General features: G+C 32.7%; 1 protein-coding gene across 2 annotated transcripts in view; it reads left to right on the top strand.

Annotated features, from left to right (window-relative positions):
- LOC115413069 (zinc finger protein Helios-like) overlaps positions 1 to 16059 on the top strand; it is a 76776-nt gene that overhangs the window by 49229 nt on the left and 11488 nt on the right. For both annotated transcript variants that reach the window (XM_030125825.1, XM_030125826.1), the window contains exons 5-6: positions 333 to 524; positions 7522 to 7689. In XM_030125825.1, the coding sequence (XP_029981685.1) occupies positions 333 to 524; positions 7522 to 7689 (360 nt within the window). The remainder of the gene's footprint in view (positions 1 to 332; positions 525 to 7521; positions 7690 to 16059) is intronic.

Here is a 16059-nt window from a genome sequence, read left to right as displayed (position 1 = left end):
TAGGTCATTTAAGAAAAAAAATGTGGTTGTCTGTTCTGGGTTGTTCATAAAACTAGAGCATCATGAGGTTGCAGTTCACAAATCGCCGGGTGCCACCGCAGAAGGTTTGTTTACTTATATACAGTCCACATTCTCAACAGACTGGTACATTAGAAATTCATAACTGGGGTGTTCATATTCTCTTGCTACGTTTGTATAACACCATCCAACACTGAGCATGAAATGGTTAATGGAATTCGTATCTGAGAAGTGCTTCTATTCTACCTCTCCAATGTCGTTATAAGAACTATTAAGTGGCATATCTCAGTCTCGCTCTTCTGTTTTGTATGTAGAACTGACAATTAAACAAGAGGAAGACATTGTGGAGGAGGTGGACAACAGAAGCCCAGCACTTGAAGAGACGGGCCAAACCGGAGACGAAGGACTAGCGTTGGAAGAGTCTTTCAGCGACAGCCCAAGTAACTTACAGGAAGGACTAGCCGGGCCAAATGTGACAGCCGATCCCGGAACTCGACAACCAAATGGTACAAGAGTAGTATTTTTTTTTTTTTTTCCAACCGTTTAAAAAGCTTGTTTGGGCTTTACAGAAACCGTCTGGTGTTCGGCGGCCTTCTTTTGTTGCTTTTTAGATTTGGGGATTAACCAACCTATATATAGGTGGTGCACATTTTCCCATTTATGGGGCTGAGTCAGAAATCATTTCTTTTTCCTCGACAGTGGGTGTGTAGAGCTTCTTTCTTTGTTTTGTTCAAAGACAATAGCTTAGGCTTGGAATTATTATCAGGGAAAAAATATCCTTGGAATCCCCCGCAACCTGTTCCAACTGACGCTGTGACTGCTCTGGTTGTCACAGCATTAGGATCATATTTCTTTTTTCCAACTGGCTACAGATCAAAGACTGCCATTAGAACAGAAGACAGTAGCCATATACTACTACTTTTATGCAATGAAAAAGAGTTCCTGGAAAATCAATGAAAATAATGAACTGACTCATTTTACTCGACTTGAAGTCTTCTATACATTATGTGTGATAGATTTCTTTAGAAAATATGTGTGTATTACCTGTGTGAATATACACGTGAAGCTCATATTTTACAGTACATCTACGTCTTTTCTCATATACTCATTTTCAGTGTTATATTCACCCATGCAGTTTAAGCTGGCAGAGTGCATCATAATTAGACGCTCGGAAGTAGATTTTAGACAAATATTGTTAGTCAGCTTCTTTAACCCTTTAGAGGGCACTCATAGAAATAGAAAATTTCTGATTTTTTTAATGTTATGTAGAAAATCAAGCTTAATGAAGTTACCATATTTGGTTCCTTACCCATAAGTGGCAAAGAAAAATAAAAAATCCAAAAAGTATATATAAAAAAATACAAGAAAAACACATGTAAGGTGAAAGAAACATGTATAAGAACATGAGTTTTAGAGCATTCCAACAACAGGTGTGTTGATCCAGACACATGTCAGCATACACATTATCCCAGTGTTTTTCAACCTTGGGGTCGGGACCCCACGTGGGGTCATCTGGAATTCAAATGGGGTCACCTGAAATTTCTAGTAATTGATAAAAAATAAAAATAAAAACTTAGTAATAAAAATCATATGGTGAGTTGACAGAGACAATCCCAGTTCATTAAAGACATGACAAACTATGAAGCTGAAACTGAAGCACTGTGGTTCTGTTTATCTGTCAAATGTTCATTGTGGTCGGTTTCAGATGCTGCAGCTGTTTCATAATTCATAGTTTGAGTTCTTGTTTGTTCAGTATTAATTATATCCTAACATATCCTGACCAAGGAAAATCAAATTCTCACTTCGTGCAGTAATCTACACCTGGCTTTTCTGCCTCCGTCCATAATAATATACATTATATAGACTAAATGTTATCTAAAATTAACGTTTATTTGCAACATAGCATAGCAAACTTTTGCATGATGAAAAACTAATAAATTTTAGCAAAAAAATGTCTGGGGTCGCCAGAAATTTGTGATGTTAAAATGGGATCACGAGCCAAAAAAGGTTGGGAACCACTGCATTCTCCCTTTGAACATCATTCCTTACATTAGTACCATTACTTCATGGTACCTAACAAAGCAGGTCCACTCACTGTTCATGCAGAGGTGGACCTTACAGACCCTGTAGACCACATTGGACCTGAGATTGTTGACTCAGTACTAGACAAAAGTATGTGTTTTGATTTAGTTGTTTGATAAATCTCGATGATGTCAGTTGTATCAAAGTCGTGATGTGGATGGTTGGATTCATAAAGGTTAATGCACCCTTCAGTATCATTTGCATCACTTATAAATGGTATCAGTTGGGTCTGGGTCAGCATATAAATGTATAATTGTGCAAATACACAGCTGTGGTCTATACCTAGCTTTATAGTGCCCCCCCCCTTAAAACTTTTACATAGCTGCTACAATGTGGTATGTATAATAGCAGGCTATGATCATTAGCATCTGGTACTTTTATGAGTCAAATTTGGGAATTTGATTGACCTTAACCTCCTAAGACCTAGCTATGGGTTTTCTGTTTACATTTGTGGACAAGAGTTTCACAACTTTATCCCCCCCCCCAAAAAAAAGAAAGAAAACTGTCCACCACAAAGGACATTCCATAAAAATTTTAAAAACGGCATCTGAAAAAACTGTTGCGTCATGATGTTTCCAATATAAGCACTTATTTAATAAAAAACAAAAAAAGTTTGTACTTCACTGACATTTCCTGGGTCTCAGGAGGTTCAAGTTTTACTCTCAACACCTCCTGAACTTCTCATCGGTTTAAAACAGGGGTGTCAAACATGTGGGCAGGGGGCCAAAACCGGCCCGTCAAAGGGTCAAATCCGGCCCGCGGGATGATTTTGCGAAATGCTAGTTCAAGTTCCACATTCAGAACAATATGATCTAAAGTAAAATAATAGCATAAACAACCTATTTCTTGGTAGTTTTTCGAGTTTCAACTGGACTAGCTTAGCTTCAAAAGAGCAAAACTAGCCCAGCTGAACCTAGAAGAACTACCAAGAAGAATAATGACCTGGGTAAATGAGAAATTCTTCTTATTTTAGTTCCAAACTCCAAATTTTTAACAATATTATACCTGTTACCAAATTTTTGTATCAGGCATGTATAAGCCAATAATGTAATAACAACCGATAACGTAATAACGGCTGGAAACGTAATAAATTTGCCATTTTTAAAATGTAATAGGCCAAGAACGTAGTATCTGGCCAATAATGAACCGATAACGTACTAGCTTTTGGCCAATAATGTTATAACTTATTACGTTATTGGCTCAGGTATTACATTTGCAAAGAATTTTTTTTTTTTTTTACCAGGCCAATAACGTAATAACGTTATTGACCGAAAGTTATTACGTTATCGGTATGTTGTTGGCCAGATATTACGTTATTGGCTTACTACATTTTAAATGCGGCAAATTTATTACGCTATCGGCCGTTATTACGTCATCAGCTGTTATTACGTTATTGGCTTCTACAAGGCATAATATTGTTAAAATCGCACATATTTTTCGGACAAAATTTCAGTTTTTTCAGGTCATTCACATGTTTTTGCGAAAGGATACTTGGTAAATGTAAATATTTTCATAATTTACTGCTTTTATTGCACTAAAAAGAGAAAAAGTTGTCATAGCTTATAAGTTATTATGCGATGTTTTTTAGAGGTCCAGCCCACTTCAGATCAAACGGGATGAATGCGGCGCCTGGATGAAAATGCGTTTGACATCCCTGGTTTAAAATGTACAAATTTTGCATTCTGGTCATCAATATTTGAAGCATATTCAACAATTTCAGGTCCGACCATTGATCCCTGCCCTTTTATCGGACTTTTTGGCGTACCGTTAGAAGATCTCCCTCTACAAAGGTGACAATTAAATAGTATCGCCTACTCCTCCCTTTTAGCACGGAGACTCACTCAATGACAAACAGAATGCGAAATTGATTGGGTAATTTCATCGTGGAACTTTTTTTTTTTTTTTTTGTGGTGTCTTATTCCTCCGTTGTATGTCTCAGTGCTTGTCTTACTTTTTGTATGTTTGAAAAACTGAAAATGAATAAAAATATGCTGATTAAAAAAAAACAAAAAAAAAACAGTACAAATTTGCTCAGTACCGCGTAAAAAAAAAAATTCTGGGTTGTCGTTATTTTTACTAAGTCCTGCCTCTTTTTTTTTTTTTTTTTTTTTTTTTTTTTTGTGGTGTCTTATTCCTCCATTATATGTCTCAGTGCTTGTCTTACTTTTTGTATGTTTGAAAAACTGAAAATGAATAAAAATACGCTGATTAAAAAAAAAAAAAAAACAGTACAGATTTGCTCAGTACCGCATAAAAAAAAATTCTGGGTTGTCGTTATTTTTACTAAGTCCTGCCTGTTTTTTTTTGTTTTTTTTTTGTGGTGTCTTATTCCTCCGTTATATGTCTCAGTGCTTGTCTTACTTTTTGTATGTTTGAAAAACTGAAAGTGAATAAAAATACGCTGATTAAAAAAAGAAAAAACAGTACAAATTTGCTCAGTACCGCATAAAAAAAAATTCTGGGTTATCGTTATTTTTACTAAATCCTGCCACTTTTTTTGTTTTTTTTTTTTTTGTAGGCGAAAGGCCATTCCAATACAAATTTGCTCAATACCGCATAAAAAAAAATTCCGGGTTGTCGTTATTTTTACTAAATCCTGCCTCTTTTTTTTTTTTTTTTTTTTTTTTTTTTTTTTTGTGGTGTCTTATTCCTCCATTATATGTCTCAGTGCTTGTCTTACTTGTTGTATGTTTGAAAAACTGAAAATGTTAAAAATACGCTGATTAAAAAAAAAAAAAAAACAGTACAAATTTGCTATAAAAAAAAATTCTGGGTTGTCGTTATTTTTTACTAAGTCCTGCCTCTTTTTTTTTATTTTTATTTATTTTGTTTTTTTTTTGTGGTGTCTTATTCCTCCGTTATATGTCTCAGTGCTTGTCTTACTTTTTGTATGTTTGAAAAACTGAAAGTGAATAAAAATACGCTGATTAAAAAAAGAAAAAACAGTACAAATTTGCTCAGTACCGCATAAAAAAAAATTCTGGGTTATCGTTATTTTTACTAAATCCTGCCACTTTTTTTTTTTTTTTTGTAGGCGAAAGGCCATTCCAATACAAATTTGCTCAATACCGCATAAAAAAAAATTCCGGGTTGTTGTTATTTTTACTAAATCCTGCCTCTTTTTTTTTTTTTTTTTTTTTTTTTTTTTTGTGGTGTCTTATTCCTCCAATATATGTCTCAGTGCTTGTCTTACTTGTTGTATGTTTGAAAAACTGAAAATGTTAAAAATACGCTGATTAAAAAAAAAAAAAAAAACAGTACAAATTTGCTATAAAAAAAAATTCTGGGTTGTCGTTATTTTTTACTAAGTCCTGCCTCTTTTTTTTTTTTTTAATTTTATTTTATTTTTTTTGTGGTGTCTTATTCCTCCGTTATATGTCTCAGTGCTTGTCTTACTTTTTGTATGTTTGAAAAACTGAAAGTGAATAAAAATACGCTGATTAAAAAAAGAAAAAACAGTACAAATTTGCTCAGTACCGCATAAAAAAAAATTCTGAGTTATCGTTATTTTTACTAAATCCTGCCACTTTTTTTTTTTTTTTTTTGTAGGCGAAAGGCCATTCCAATACAAATTTGCTCAATACCGCATAAAAAAAAATTCCGGGTTGTTGTTATTTTTACTAAATCCTGCCTCTTTTTTTTTTTTTTTTTTTTTTTTTTTTTTTTGTGGTGTCTTATTCCTCCATTATATGTCTCAGTGCTTGTCTTACTTGTTGTATGTTTGAAAAACTGAAAATGTTAAAAATACGCTGATTAAAAAAAAAAAAAAAACAGTACAAATTTGCTATAAAAAAAAATTCTGGGTTGTCGTTATTTTTTACTAAGTCCTGCCTCTTTTTTTTTATTTTATTTTTATTTTTTTGTGGTGTCTTATTCCTCCGTTATATGTCTCAGTGCTTGTCTTACTTTTTGTATGTTTGAAAAACTGAAAGTGAATAAAAATACGCTGATTAAAAAAAGAAAAAACAGTACAAATTTGCTCAGTACCGCATAAAAAAAAATTCTGGGTTATCGTTATTTTTACTAAATCCTGCCACTTTTTTTTTTTTTTTTTTGTAGGCGAAAGGCCATTCCAATACAAATTTGCTCAATACCGCATAAAAAAAAATTCCGGGTTGTTGTTATTTTTACTAAATCCTGCCTCTTTTTTTTTTTTTTTTTTTTTTTTTTTTTTTTTGTGGTGTCTTATTCCTCCATTATATGTCTCAGTGCTTGTCTTACTTGTTGTATGTTTGAAAAACTGAAAATGTTAAAAATACGCTGATTAAAAAAAAAAAAAAAACAGTACAAATTTGCTATAAAAAAAAATTCTGGGTTGTCGTTATTTTTTACTAAGTCCTGCCTCTTTTTTTTTATTTTTATTTTTATTTTTATTTTTTTGTGGTGTCTTATTCCTCCGTTATATGTCTCAGTGCTTGTCTTACTTTTTGTATGTTTGAAAAACTGAAAGTGAATAAAAATACGCTGATTAAAAAAAGAAAAAACAGTACAAATTTGCTCAGTACCGCATAAAAAAAAATTCTGGGTTATCGTTATTTTTACTAAATCCTGCCACTTTTTTTTTTTTTTTTTTGTAGGCGAAAGGCCATTCCAATACAAATTTGCTCAATACCGCATAAAAAAAATTCCGGGTTGTTGTTTTTTTTACTAAATCCTGCCTCTTTTTTTTTTTTTTTTTTTTTTTTTTGTGGTGTCTTATTCCTCCATTATATGTCTCAGTGCTTGTCTTACTTGTTGTATGTTTGAAAAACTGAAAATGTTAAAAATACGCTGATTAAAAAAAAAAAAAAAAAACAGTACAAATTTGCTATAAAAAAAAATTCTGGGTTGTCGTTATTTTTTACTAAGTCCTGCCTCTTTTTTTTTTTTTTAATTTTATTTTTTTTTTTTGTGGTGTCTTATTCCTCCATTATATGTCTCAGTGCTTGTCTTACTTTTTGTATGTTTGAAAAACTGAAAGTGAATAAAAATACGCTGATTAAAAAAAGAAAAAACAGTACAAATTTGCTCAGTACCGCATAAAAAAAAATTCTGGGTTATCGTTATTTTTACTAAATCCTGCCACTTTTTTTTTTTTTTTTTTTGTAGGCGAAAGGCCATTCCAATACAAATTTGCTCAATACCGCATAAAAAAAAATTCCGGGTTGTTGTTATTTTTACTAAATCCTGCCTCTTTTTTTTTTTTTTTTTTTTTTTTTTTTTTTTTTTTTTTTTTTGTGGTGTCTTATTCCTCCATTATATGTCTCAGTGCTTGTCTTACTTGTTGTATGTTTGAAAAACTGAAAATGAATAAAAATACACTGATTAAAAAAAAACAAAAAAAAAAAAAACAGTACAAATTTGCTCAGTACCGCATAAAAAAAATTCTGGGTTGTCGTTATTTTTTACTAAATCCTGCCTCTTTTTTGTTTTTTTTTGTAGGCGAAAGGCCATTCCAGTGCAACCAGTGCGGTGTTTCATTCACCCAGAAGGGAAACTTACTTCGACATATCAAGCTTCACACGGGAGAAAAACCCTTCAAATGTCCCTTCTGTAGCTACGCTTGCCGGAGGCGCGATGCCCTCACTGGTCATTTGCGTACTCATGCCGGTAAGACTCCACCATGACTTCTCTTCTGTTCTGTTTTTGCTCATCGACTTCATTCCCTCTTGAAGATGTGTCAGTCTCTTCCTCAGACTGTTTTTTTTTTTTTATTCGGTGTTAAGGACAGATGCCTTCCTCCTCTGCTATGTGGAGATAAAAAAAAATTGCAGAACAAAAACAAGATTGACTTGTTAATATGGATTTCTTAACTGAACTGTGCTTTCCAGAAGACAAACAATGTTCAGTCAGGTCTGTGGCTCCTTTAACAATAAGCACTGGCAGTCAGAAGCAGTGGTAGGTTTGTCTTTGTTAGCGTTGTGTGAGTTATGCAGAGTTACAGCGGTACGATAAACAATACATTCTATAAACTGTGACTAATTCTGCTGTTATTTTAAAAAGAATATAGGTATGAATGTGTTAGCTATCTATCTATCTATCTATCTATCTATCTATCTATCTATCTATCTATCTCTCTCTCTATCTATCTATCATCTGTCTCTCTCTCTCTCTCTCTCTCTCTCTCTCTCTATCTATCTATCTATCTATCTATCTATCTCTATCTATCTATCTATCTATCTATCTATCTATCTATCTATCTATCTATCTATCTCTCTCTCTCTCTCTCTCTCTATCTATCTATCATCTGTCTCTCTCTCTCTCTCTCTCTCTCTCTCTATCTATCTATCTATCTATCTATCTATCTATCTATCTATCGTCTGTCTCTCTCTCTATCTATCTATCTATCTATCTATCTATCTATCTATCGTCTGTCTCTCTCTCTATCTATCTATCTATCTATCTATCTATCTATCTATCTATCTATCTATCTATCTATCTATCTATCTATCTCTCTCTCTCTCTCTCTCTCTCTCTATCTATCTATCTATCTATCTCTCTCTCTCTCTCTATCTATCATCTGTCTCTGTCTCTCTCTCTCTCTCTATCTATCTATCTATCTATGTATCTATCGTCTGTCTCTCTCTCTCTCTATCTATCTCTCTCTCTCTCTCTCTCTCTCTCTCTCTCTCTCTCTCTCTATCTATCTATCTATCTCTCTCTCTCTCTCTCTCTATCTATCTCTCTCTCTCTCTCTCTCTCTCTATCTATCTATCTATCTATCTATCTATCTATCTATCTATCTATCTATCTGTGTGTGTGTGTGTGTGTGTGTGTGTCTTTGTGTTATATACAGTACAGCTCTGTCAGAGCTTTGTGGTTAAATGCCAAGGACATGTTGTTCCTTTGACTTTGTTTGACTCGCTAAGGAGGAAAATATCGGTTGAAACACACATGGGAAGTGCTGTCGGTCTCTGTCTCTCAACTGTAACCCACTTTTCTATCACAGACGATGTGCTCTCCCTTCTTTTGCACCTTTGAAATCAAGGTCAGACACACCGTCATTTCTCTCTCCAGTGCCCCGACAGGGTTAAGGGGTTACTCATTCAGAGTTTTCTTATAGGTAGAGGTAATGTGTGTGTGTGTGTGTGTGTATGTGTTTGATGGTGCATCCATGTATTTGCTTATGCTTTTCTGAGTCTGCATGTCATTACTGTCTGTCATTACTCATACACTTCTTTTATGTTTATCTTACTATCTTTTCCTCCACATGTTGTCTTCCATCATCGACCATGACCGTTTTCACTTCCTTTATTGTTCAGCTGAATTCGTCTCATCCACCAACTTCTTTTTCCTGTAAGAGCATGACTATTTAAAGTCACACCTGCTTTTTTGCCAATCAGTCTTGAAGGAATATGATAAATAAGTTGCCGAATATGATAAACGTGTTGTTGCTAAATTGTGCAATTGTACAGACTGTCCCGCCTTGATCATTTTGTGAATTCACACACATCGTATTTAGTCTCTGCATGTTGCAAAGACGTGTTATGGTAGCCTGCCAGGAAGAACAGGTGTAACAAAAAGAGGGAAACAAACCATAGAACAGGGGTGTCAAACTCATTTTAGTTCAGGGGCCACATTCAGTTAAATTTAATCCGCAGTGGGCCGAACTAGTAAAATAATAACATGATCATATATAAATAATGTCAACTCCAAACTTTTGTCTGTTTTGAAGTGAAAAAAGTAAATTTACATTATGAAAAGGTTTACATCTACAAACTATCCTTTCAAAAGATGTGAATAACTTGAACAAACTGAAAAAATAAGTGTAATTTTAACAATATTCTTCCTCAGTTTATCATTTACACATGTACATAATAACTTACAGATCACAGTGCATCTACAAACACACAAAACATTTAATAACAGACAGAATCTTGTTAAAATTGTACTTATTTCTCTTCAGACATTTCAGGTTGTTCATATTTGTTCAGGTTATTCACATTTTTTGTTTTAAAATACATGAAAATATTTACATTTACAAAGAGAAAAATGTGGAGTTGTCACTATTTATATGTTATTATGATAGAATTTGACTGGTCTGTCCCCTTTGAGATTGAACTGGTCTGAATGTGGAACCTGAACTAAAAGGATTGTTAATATCTTGGTGTAATTTTTGCATTTCGCAAATTCAAAGGCAAAGGCCGAACTGGACACTTTGGCGGCCCGGATTTGGTCCCCGGGCCGCATGTTTGACACGTATGCCGTAGAATGTGAGGAAGATAAGGATTAAAGATAGCAACAGGGAGTAGCAGATCAAATATATGTTGAATTTGAACACTGTACACAAGGACAGGTCAAATACCACACAGGAAAATGTGGTTTTTTTTATACAAAGTACAGGAAAAGTCTTGTTTTTGGGGGCATTTTACAAGCGAAATGATATAAATTGAAGCAAGCTCCCTTTTATTAGCCAAATGTAGTCAGTCAAGTGTGTCTGAGTGCATGGTGTGGGCCATTTGCATGAATAAGAATAGCAACTGAAAGGTGGATTTTTAAAGTTTATCCAACATCTGCACAAGGTCATGTGTGGGCGGTTATAGAAGTTATAAAAGTAATGAAGTATACAGTATCTTTGTGTGTGAGAAAAGAATGTATGTAGATGTGAACCACCGAGAACAAGAAAGTCATACTTGATTGAATTTACTGTCTACTCCACTGTTTTAGTTTCACGGCTGGAAAGCAGTAAAGAAATTATTTCCATGATGACATTTTCATTTTTGAAGTTACTCTGTCACTACTCAGAAAGAATATGACTGCAATGACCCTGCTGGTACATCTTCCCTCATTTTTACATGATATTGAAACCCTTTGTCATTAGCCACCACTTTTTGTATCTGTACGTACAAAGAAAGAATTACAATGAACCATAGTTTCAACTTCTGCCAATACAGTGTCATTCATAGACCACAAGAGTACGGCGTGGCAGTTACAGCAGAAAATGTACCATCATTACCACATGATTGACTGAAAAAGGTTAATACGTTTGCATAAACATGTATAGACCTAAAAAAAAAAATTTAAAAAAATTACACAATACAAAAAAAACAAATTACACAACAAACCTATTAAACAAAAGAAAAGCAGGAAAAATCATACAAAAAACAACAACACAAACAAAAAAATAATATGATTAACTTGTCTTTACGATGCTCAGGGCTGATTGAGAGTTAACCCTCCAGCAAGGCCCTTACGAAGCACCAAGTGTGCCTTTTTGGCACACTTGTGGAATAATGTCAAAAAAATTTTCATACAGTTTGTTTTTAATTCTTTTACACTTTTTTCTATTTCACCAACTTCAGCCGCAAATATAAATGCCGAATACTCAATAATTGTCACATTTTTTAATCCTTTAAATGCCGTGTTTGTAATGTAAACAAACCATTTTTTTTGGATGCAAAAAACACCCCCCAGATTTTTTTTTTTTCAATATACTACATAAAAACGGGATCACATATTATCTGATTTTTGCAGCCTGGCATATGTCAATGAGTAACTCCAACATTAGTTAATTTGCATTATTATTTTTGGCACTAGGTCAAATGTTAAAAAATACTAGCACTTGTCACCAAGTGTGCGTAAAATGCACACCTATAAATCAAACTATTAAATATTATATATTGATTTATTTTTCTGCTGTAATTTGATTTTATTTTTGTAAATCAAGGTCAGCCCTAATCGTACATATCAAATGGAAGAAATAGTGCGTTTTAGGCACACTTAGGGAGACAGATGCTAGTCTTGTAGTTTTCTTTTGTTTACAATGTGCACATTTTAGTTGGTGGCCAGAATTTTAAAGCTCATGCAAAAATGAACAACTTTTGAATTCTAACCTTATTTAAACTGTGAAAAATAAGGTGAAGTTTTTTTAAAACGAAGTGCAAAGTGTGCGTAAAAGGCGCACCCGGATACCAGAGAGTTAATATAATGTATGCTAACAACAAATTTCTCTATTAAGAGGACATAGGAGACAGCAGGACACTGTTGTTGACAGTAGAGAAATAAGGATTCAACTGTTGATGAAACAAATTAACTAGTCCACGAACAGAAAACTTAATCTTTTTTTTTTTTTTTTTGATTTAACCTTTATATAACCAGGAAAAAGATCCCATTGAGATTAAGAACTTCTTTTCCAAGGAAGTCCTAGCCAAGAGACAACATGAAACACAACACATAGTTACAACACACAGTTACCTCATACAGTTACAACAAACAATAATTTCCGAGGTGTGTAGTAACGCATTCCATTTACTCAGTTACATTTACTTAAGTAACTTTTTACATAAATTGTATTTTTAAGAGTACTTTTAATACAACATACTTTTTACTTTTACTCATGTATATTTATGATGAAGAAACAGGACTTCTACTCCATTACTTTGACGTACATTCCAATTGTTACTTTTATGTTTGGTCATTTGTTTAAAGCACGAACCATTTGTTTTGTTTTGTTAGAAAGATTTCCGCCAAAAACTCACATGATTCACACGAGTTAAAAAAGTTAAAAGAAAATTTGTTCAAAGATATCTAGGCTAACTGGTAAAAGTACGTAGAAAACCATGCACAGTATCTACCTCCATGAGAACAGACTAGATATTAATGTGATGGAACCAACAACCATTATTACCAGGTATATTTGTAACTAACTGTAATGTTCCCATATATATATTTATATATTTTATTTTAACATTTCATTTATTAATTGTTGAATTTAAAAGAACACTAAATATTTAAGGGATTTAGTGATTTATTCCGAACATGCAATGAAATTTAACATATATGCACTTGCGAAACATACATAATAATACAAATATCAAGAATCATAACAATCTTAGTCAGAAGAAAAGCACAATAATTCCATTTACATTCCCAAAAAGGGGTGGGAAGAAGTATAGCTTATTTAATCCCACCCCCTCTCCCTACAATATTATTAATAATATATGTCCCTCTACCTTTTACATTATTCTTCTATATTTATATATCTATTCACACACACACAAACACACGTACACACACACTCGTTCATCCATATATATATATATATATATATATATATATATATATATATATATATATATATATATATATATATATATATATATACATATACACACATACAAATACACATATAATCTTTTACCATTGCCTTTCTTTGTTGTGCTAGTGAATAAATAAACAATATATGATGTTACTCAGGAAGTATTCAGTACTTGAGTGATTTTTTTCATTAAGTACTTTTTTTTACTTTTACTCGAGTAATTATTTGAATGACTACTTTTTACTTGTACTTGAGTAATACTTTTCTGAAGTAACAGTACTTTTTACTTGAGTATATTTTTTTGGCTGCTCTACCCATCTCTGAATAATTTACAGGACAATTCAATCTATGAAAAACACGTGCAGTTGTTCTCCAGAACTTTGAGTTTGGATTTAAAAGCATTCAGGGGGATCAGTTTAGACCACAGGTGTCAAACATGCGGCCCGGGGGCCAAATCCGGCCCACCAAAGGTTCCATTCTGGTCTCAAATGTCCAAATCATTTTGGTCTCAGGTTCCACATACAGACCAATGTGATCTACAGTAAAAATAACAACACAATAACCCATAAATAATGACGACAAATTTTCTTGGGGAAAAATTATGTGGAAAAAATTGAAGTGAAAAAAATAACATTACACTGTGAAAATATTTACCTTTACAAAACTATTAATTCACAATAAAATGCAAATGAATACATAATGAATGAATACATGTGCAATTTTAACAATATTCTGCCTGTTACTAAACGTTTTGTGCATTTATGGATCCGCTGTGATCTGTAGTTGTGTTAATCATAAGAGATGGAATATTGTAGAAATTGTTCAAATTTTAGTTCCAAACTCCAAAATTTTAACAATATTCTGCCTGTTACCAAATGTTTATGTAACATTGTGTGTAAATGTACATGTATAAATAATAAGTCGAGGCAAAATATTGTTAAAATTGTACCAAGTTTTCAAATGAAATTTCTGTTTTTTCCGGTTATTCACATCTTTTTTGTAAAATGTAAATATTTTCAGAATTTAATTGGGGTTTTTTTGTACTAAAAAAAAAACAAAACTTGGATTTGTGATTATTTATAGGTTATTAAGTCATTATTTTACTGGTCTGGCCCGCTTGAGATCAAATTGGGCTAAATATGGCCCCTGAACCAAAATGAGTTTGACAGCCCTGGTTTAGACAGTTTCCAGTCTTTTAGCAACATATTCCTGTCTTGTCCAACTTTAAAAAGAAAAGTAAATCATGCACCTATTGCATAAAGAGGGGCGGGAGAGGATCTTTCCATTTGAAGAGAATCATACAAGTTTATCAAGTCACTTTCAGTTTTGGACAGTCCTAGACCCGAAGAAGAAACCCCAAGTCCTGTTTATTTAACAGCGGGGATCAAGAGGTATGATATGATTTAACACAGGTTTTATTTTATTCACACAAATCATCAAAAAAAATGTATGAATCAAGTCATTTATAAGAACTGAAAACATTGTTCACTTCTAAACAGCTGATCTGTTAGAACACAGGTGTCAAACATGCGGTCGGGGGGCCAAATCCGGCCCGCCAAAGGGTTCAATCCGGCCCCTGGGATGAATTTGTGAAATGCAAAAATTACACTGAAGATATGAACAATCAAGGATGTAAAAATAATTTTAGGTTATTTCAGTCTAAAGTGGATCAGACCAGTAAAATACTATCATAATAACCTATAAATAATGAAAACTGTCAATTTGTCTCTTGGTCAAGTCATGTGGTTATGTAGGGAGTGCCTGACTACATTTTATACTCTAATTCAAAAAGTATTTAAGATAGAGACATGAATAATACAGCATTTTAAAGGTATTAACTAGTACTCGAAGCTCATAAAAAGAAACAAAAGCTATAGTGCCATCTTTTACCATAAAAATTTGAAAAACTGCATGGTTATGTAGGGAGGAAAAATTAACGTGTAAATGTTCCTTTTTTTTCTCGAAACGTTTTAAAAGTGCGTTTGCAAGTGTCTCTTAACTATGAAAATTTGCTGAGATGTTCTTTAAGGTGTCTATTTTGATAAACTATGGATGCATTTTTTTTATTTTTTAAATGTAACTATGACTTTTGGCAAGAGTTTTAAAGAATGGAATGGTTACGTAGGGAATTAGGAATTTCGGTTATGTAGGGAAAGAAAAGACCTGTCTGTTCTGATTCCATTACCTGTAACTCCTGTGACTAATTTCTTCTAAATTGCTCTGAAATTATATTAATTTGGATTGTTATTACATAATGAACCATGTTATTACATTTTTTTTTTTTTTAAATAAAAATGTGTCAAGTGCATTTTGTAATAAATTTCTCAAATTGAAATAACTTACGACATAATGCGAAAAAATTTACTCTATAAAGCTCTTATATATTCTAACACAGGAGTGTCAAACTCATTTTAGTTCAGGGGCCATATTCAGCCTTATGTAATAAATTCCCATTATGTAATAAAAGTTCAAAATGTAATAAGAATGTCACGTCATCTTGTAATAAAACCACATTATGTAATAAACTCACACATTTTGTAATAAACTACCTCAATGCATTATGTAGTACATTTTTTCGCATTATGTAGTAAGTTATTACAATTTAAGAAATTTATTACAAAATGCACTTGACACATTTTTACTTTACGGAAAATGTAATGTGCTAAATTAATCTTTAAACTGTGTGGTTAAAGTTCTGATTACATTACCTGTAACTCCTGTGACTAATTTCTTCTAAATTGCTCTGAAATTATATTAATTTGGATTGTTATTACATAATGAACCATGTTATTACTTTTTTTTTTTTAAATAAAAATGTGTCAAGTGCATTTTGTAATAAATTTCTCAAATTGTAATAACTTACGACATAATGCGAAAAAATTTACTCTATAATGCGTTGATGTAGTTTATTACAAAATGTGTCAGTTTATTACATAATGCGG

This window comes from Sphaeramia orbicularis, chromosome 21 (assembly GCF_902148855.1).
Source record: "Sphaeramia orbicularis chromosome 21, fSphaOr1.1, whole genome shotgun sequence".
NCBI classification, from domain to species: Eukaryota; Metazoa; Chordata; class Actinopteri; order Kurtiformes; family Apogonidae; genus Sphaeramia; species Sphaeramia orbicularis.
The sequence above is the reverse complement of the archived record's forward strand: the minus strand, read 5'-3'. Positions and strand labels throughout refer to the sequence as shown.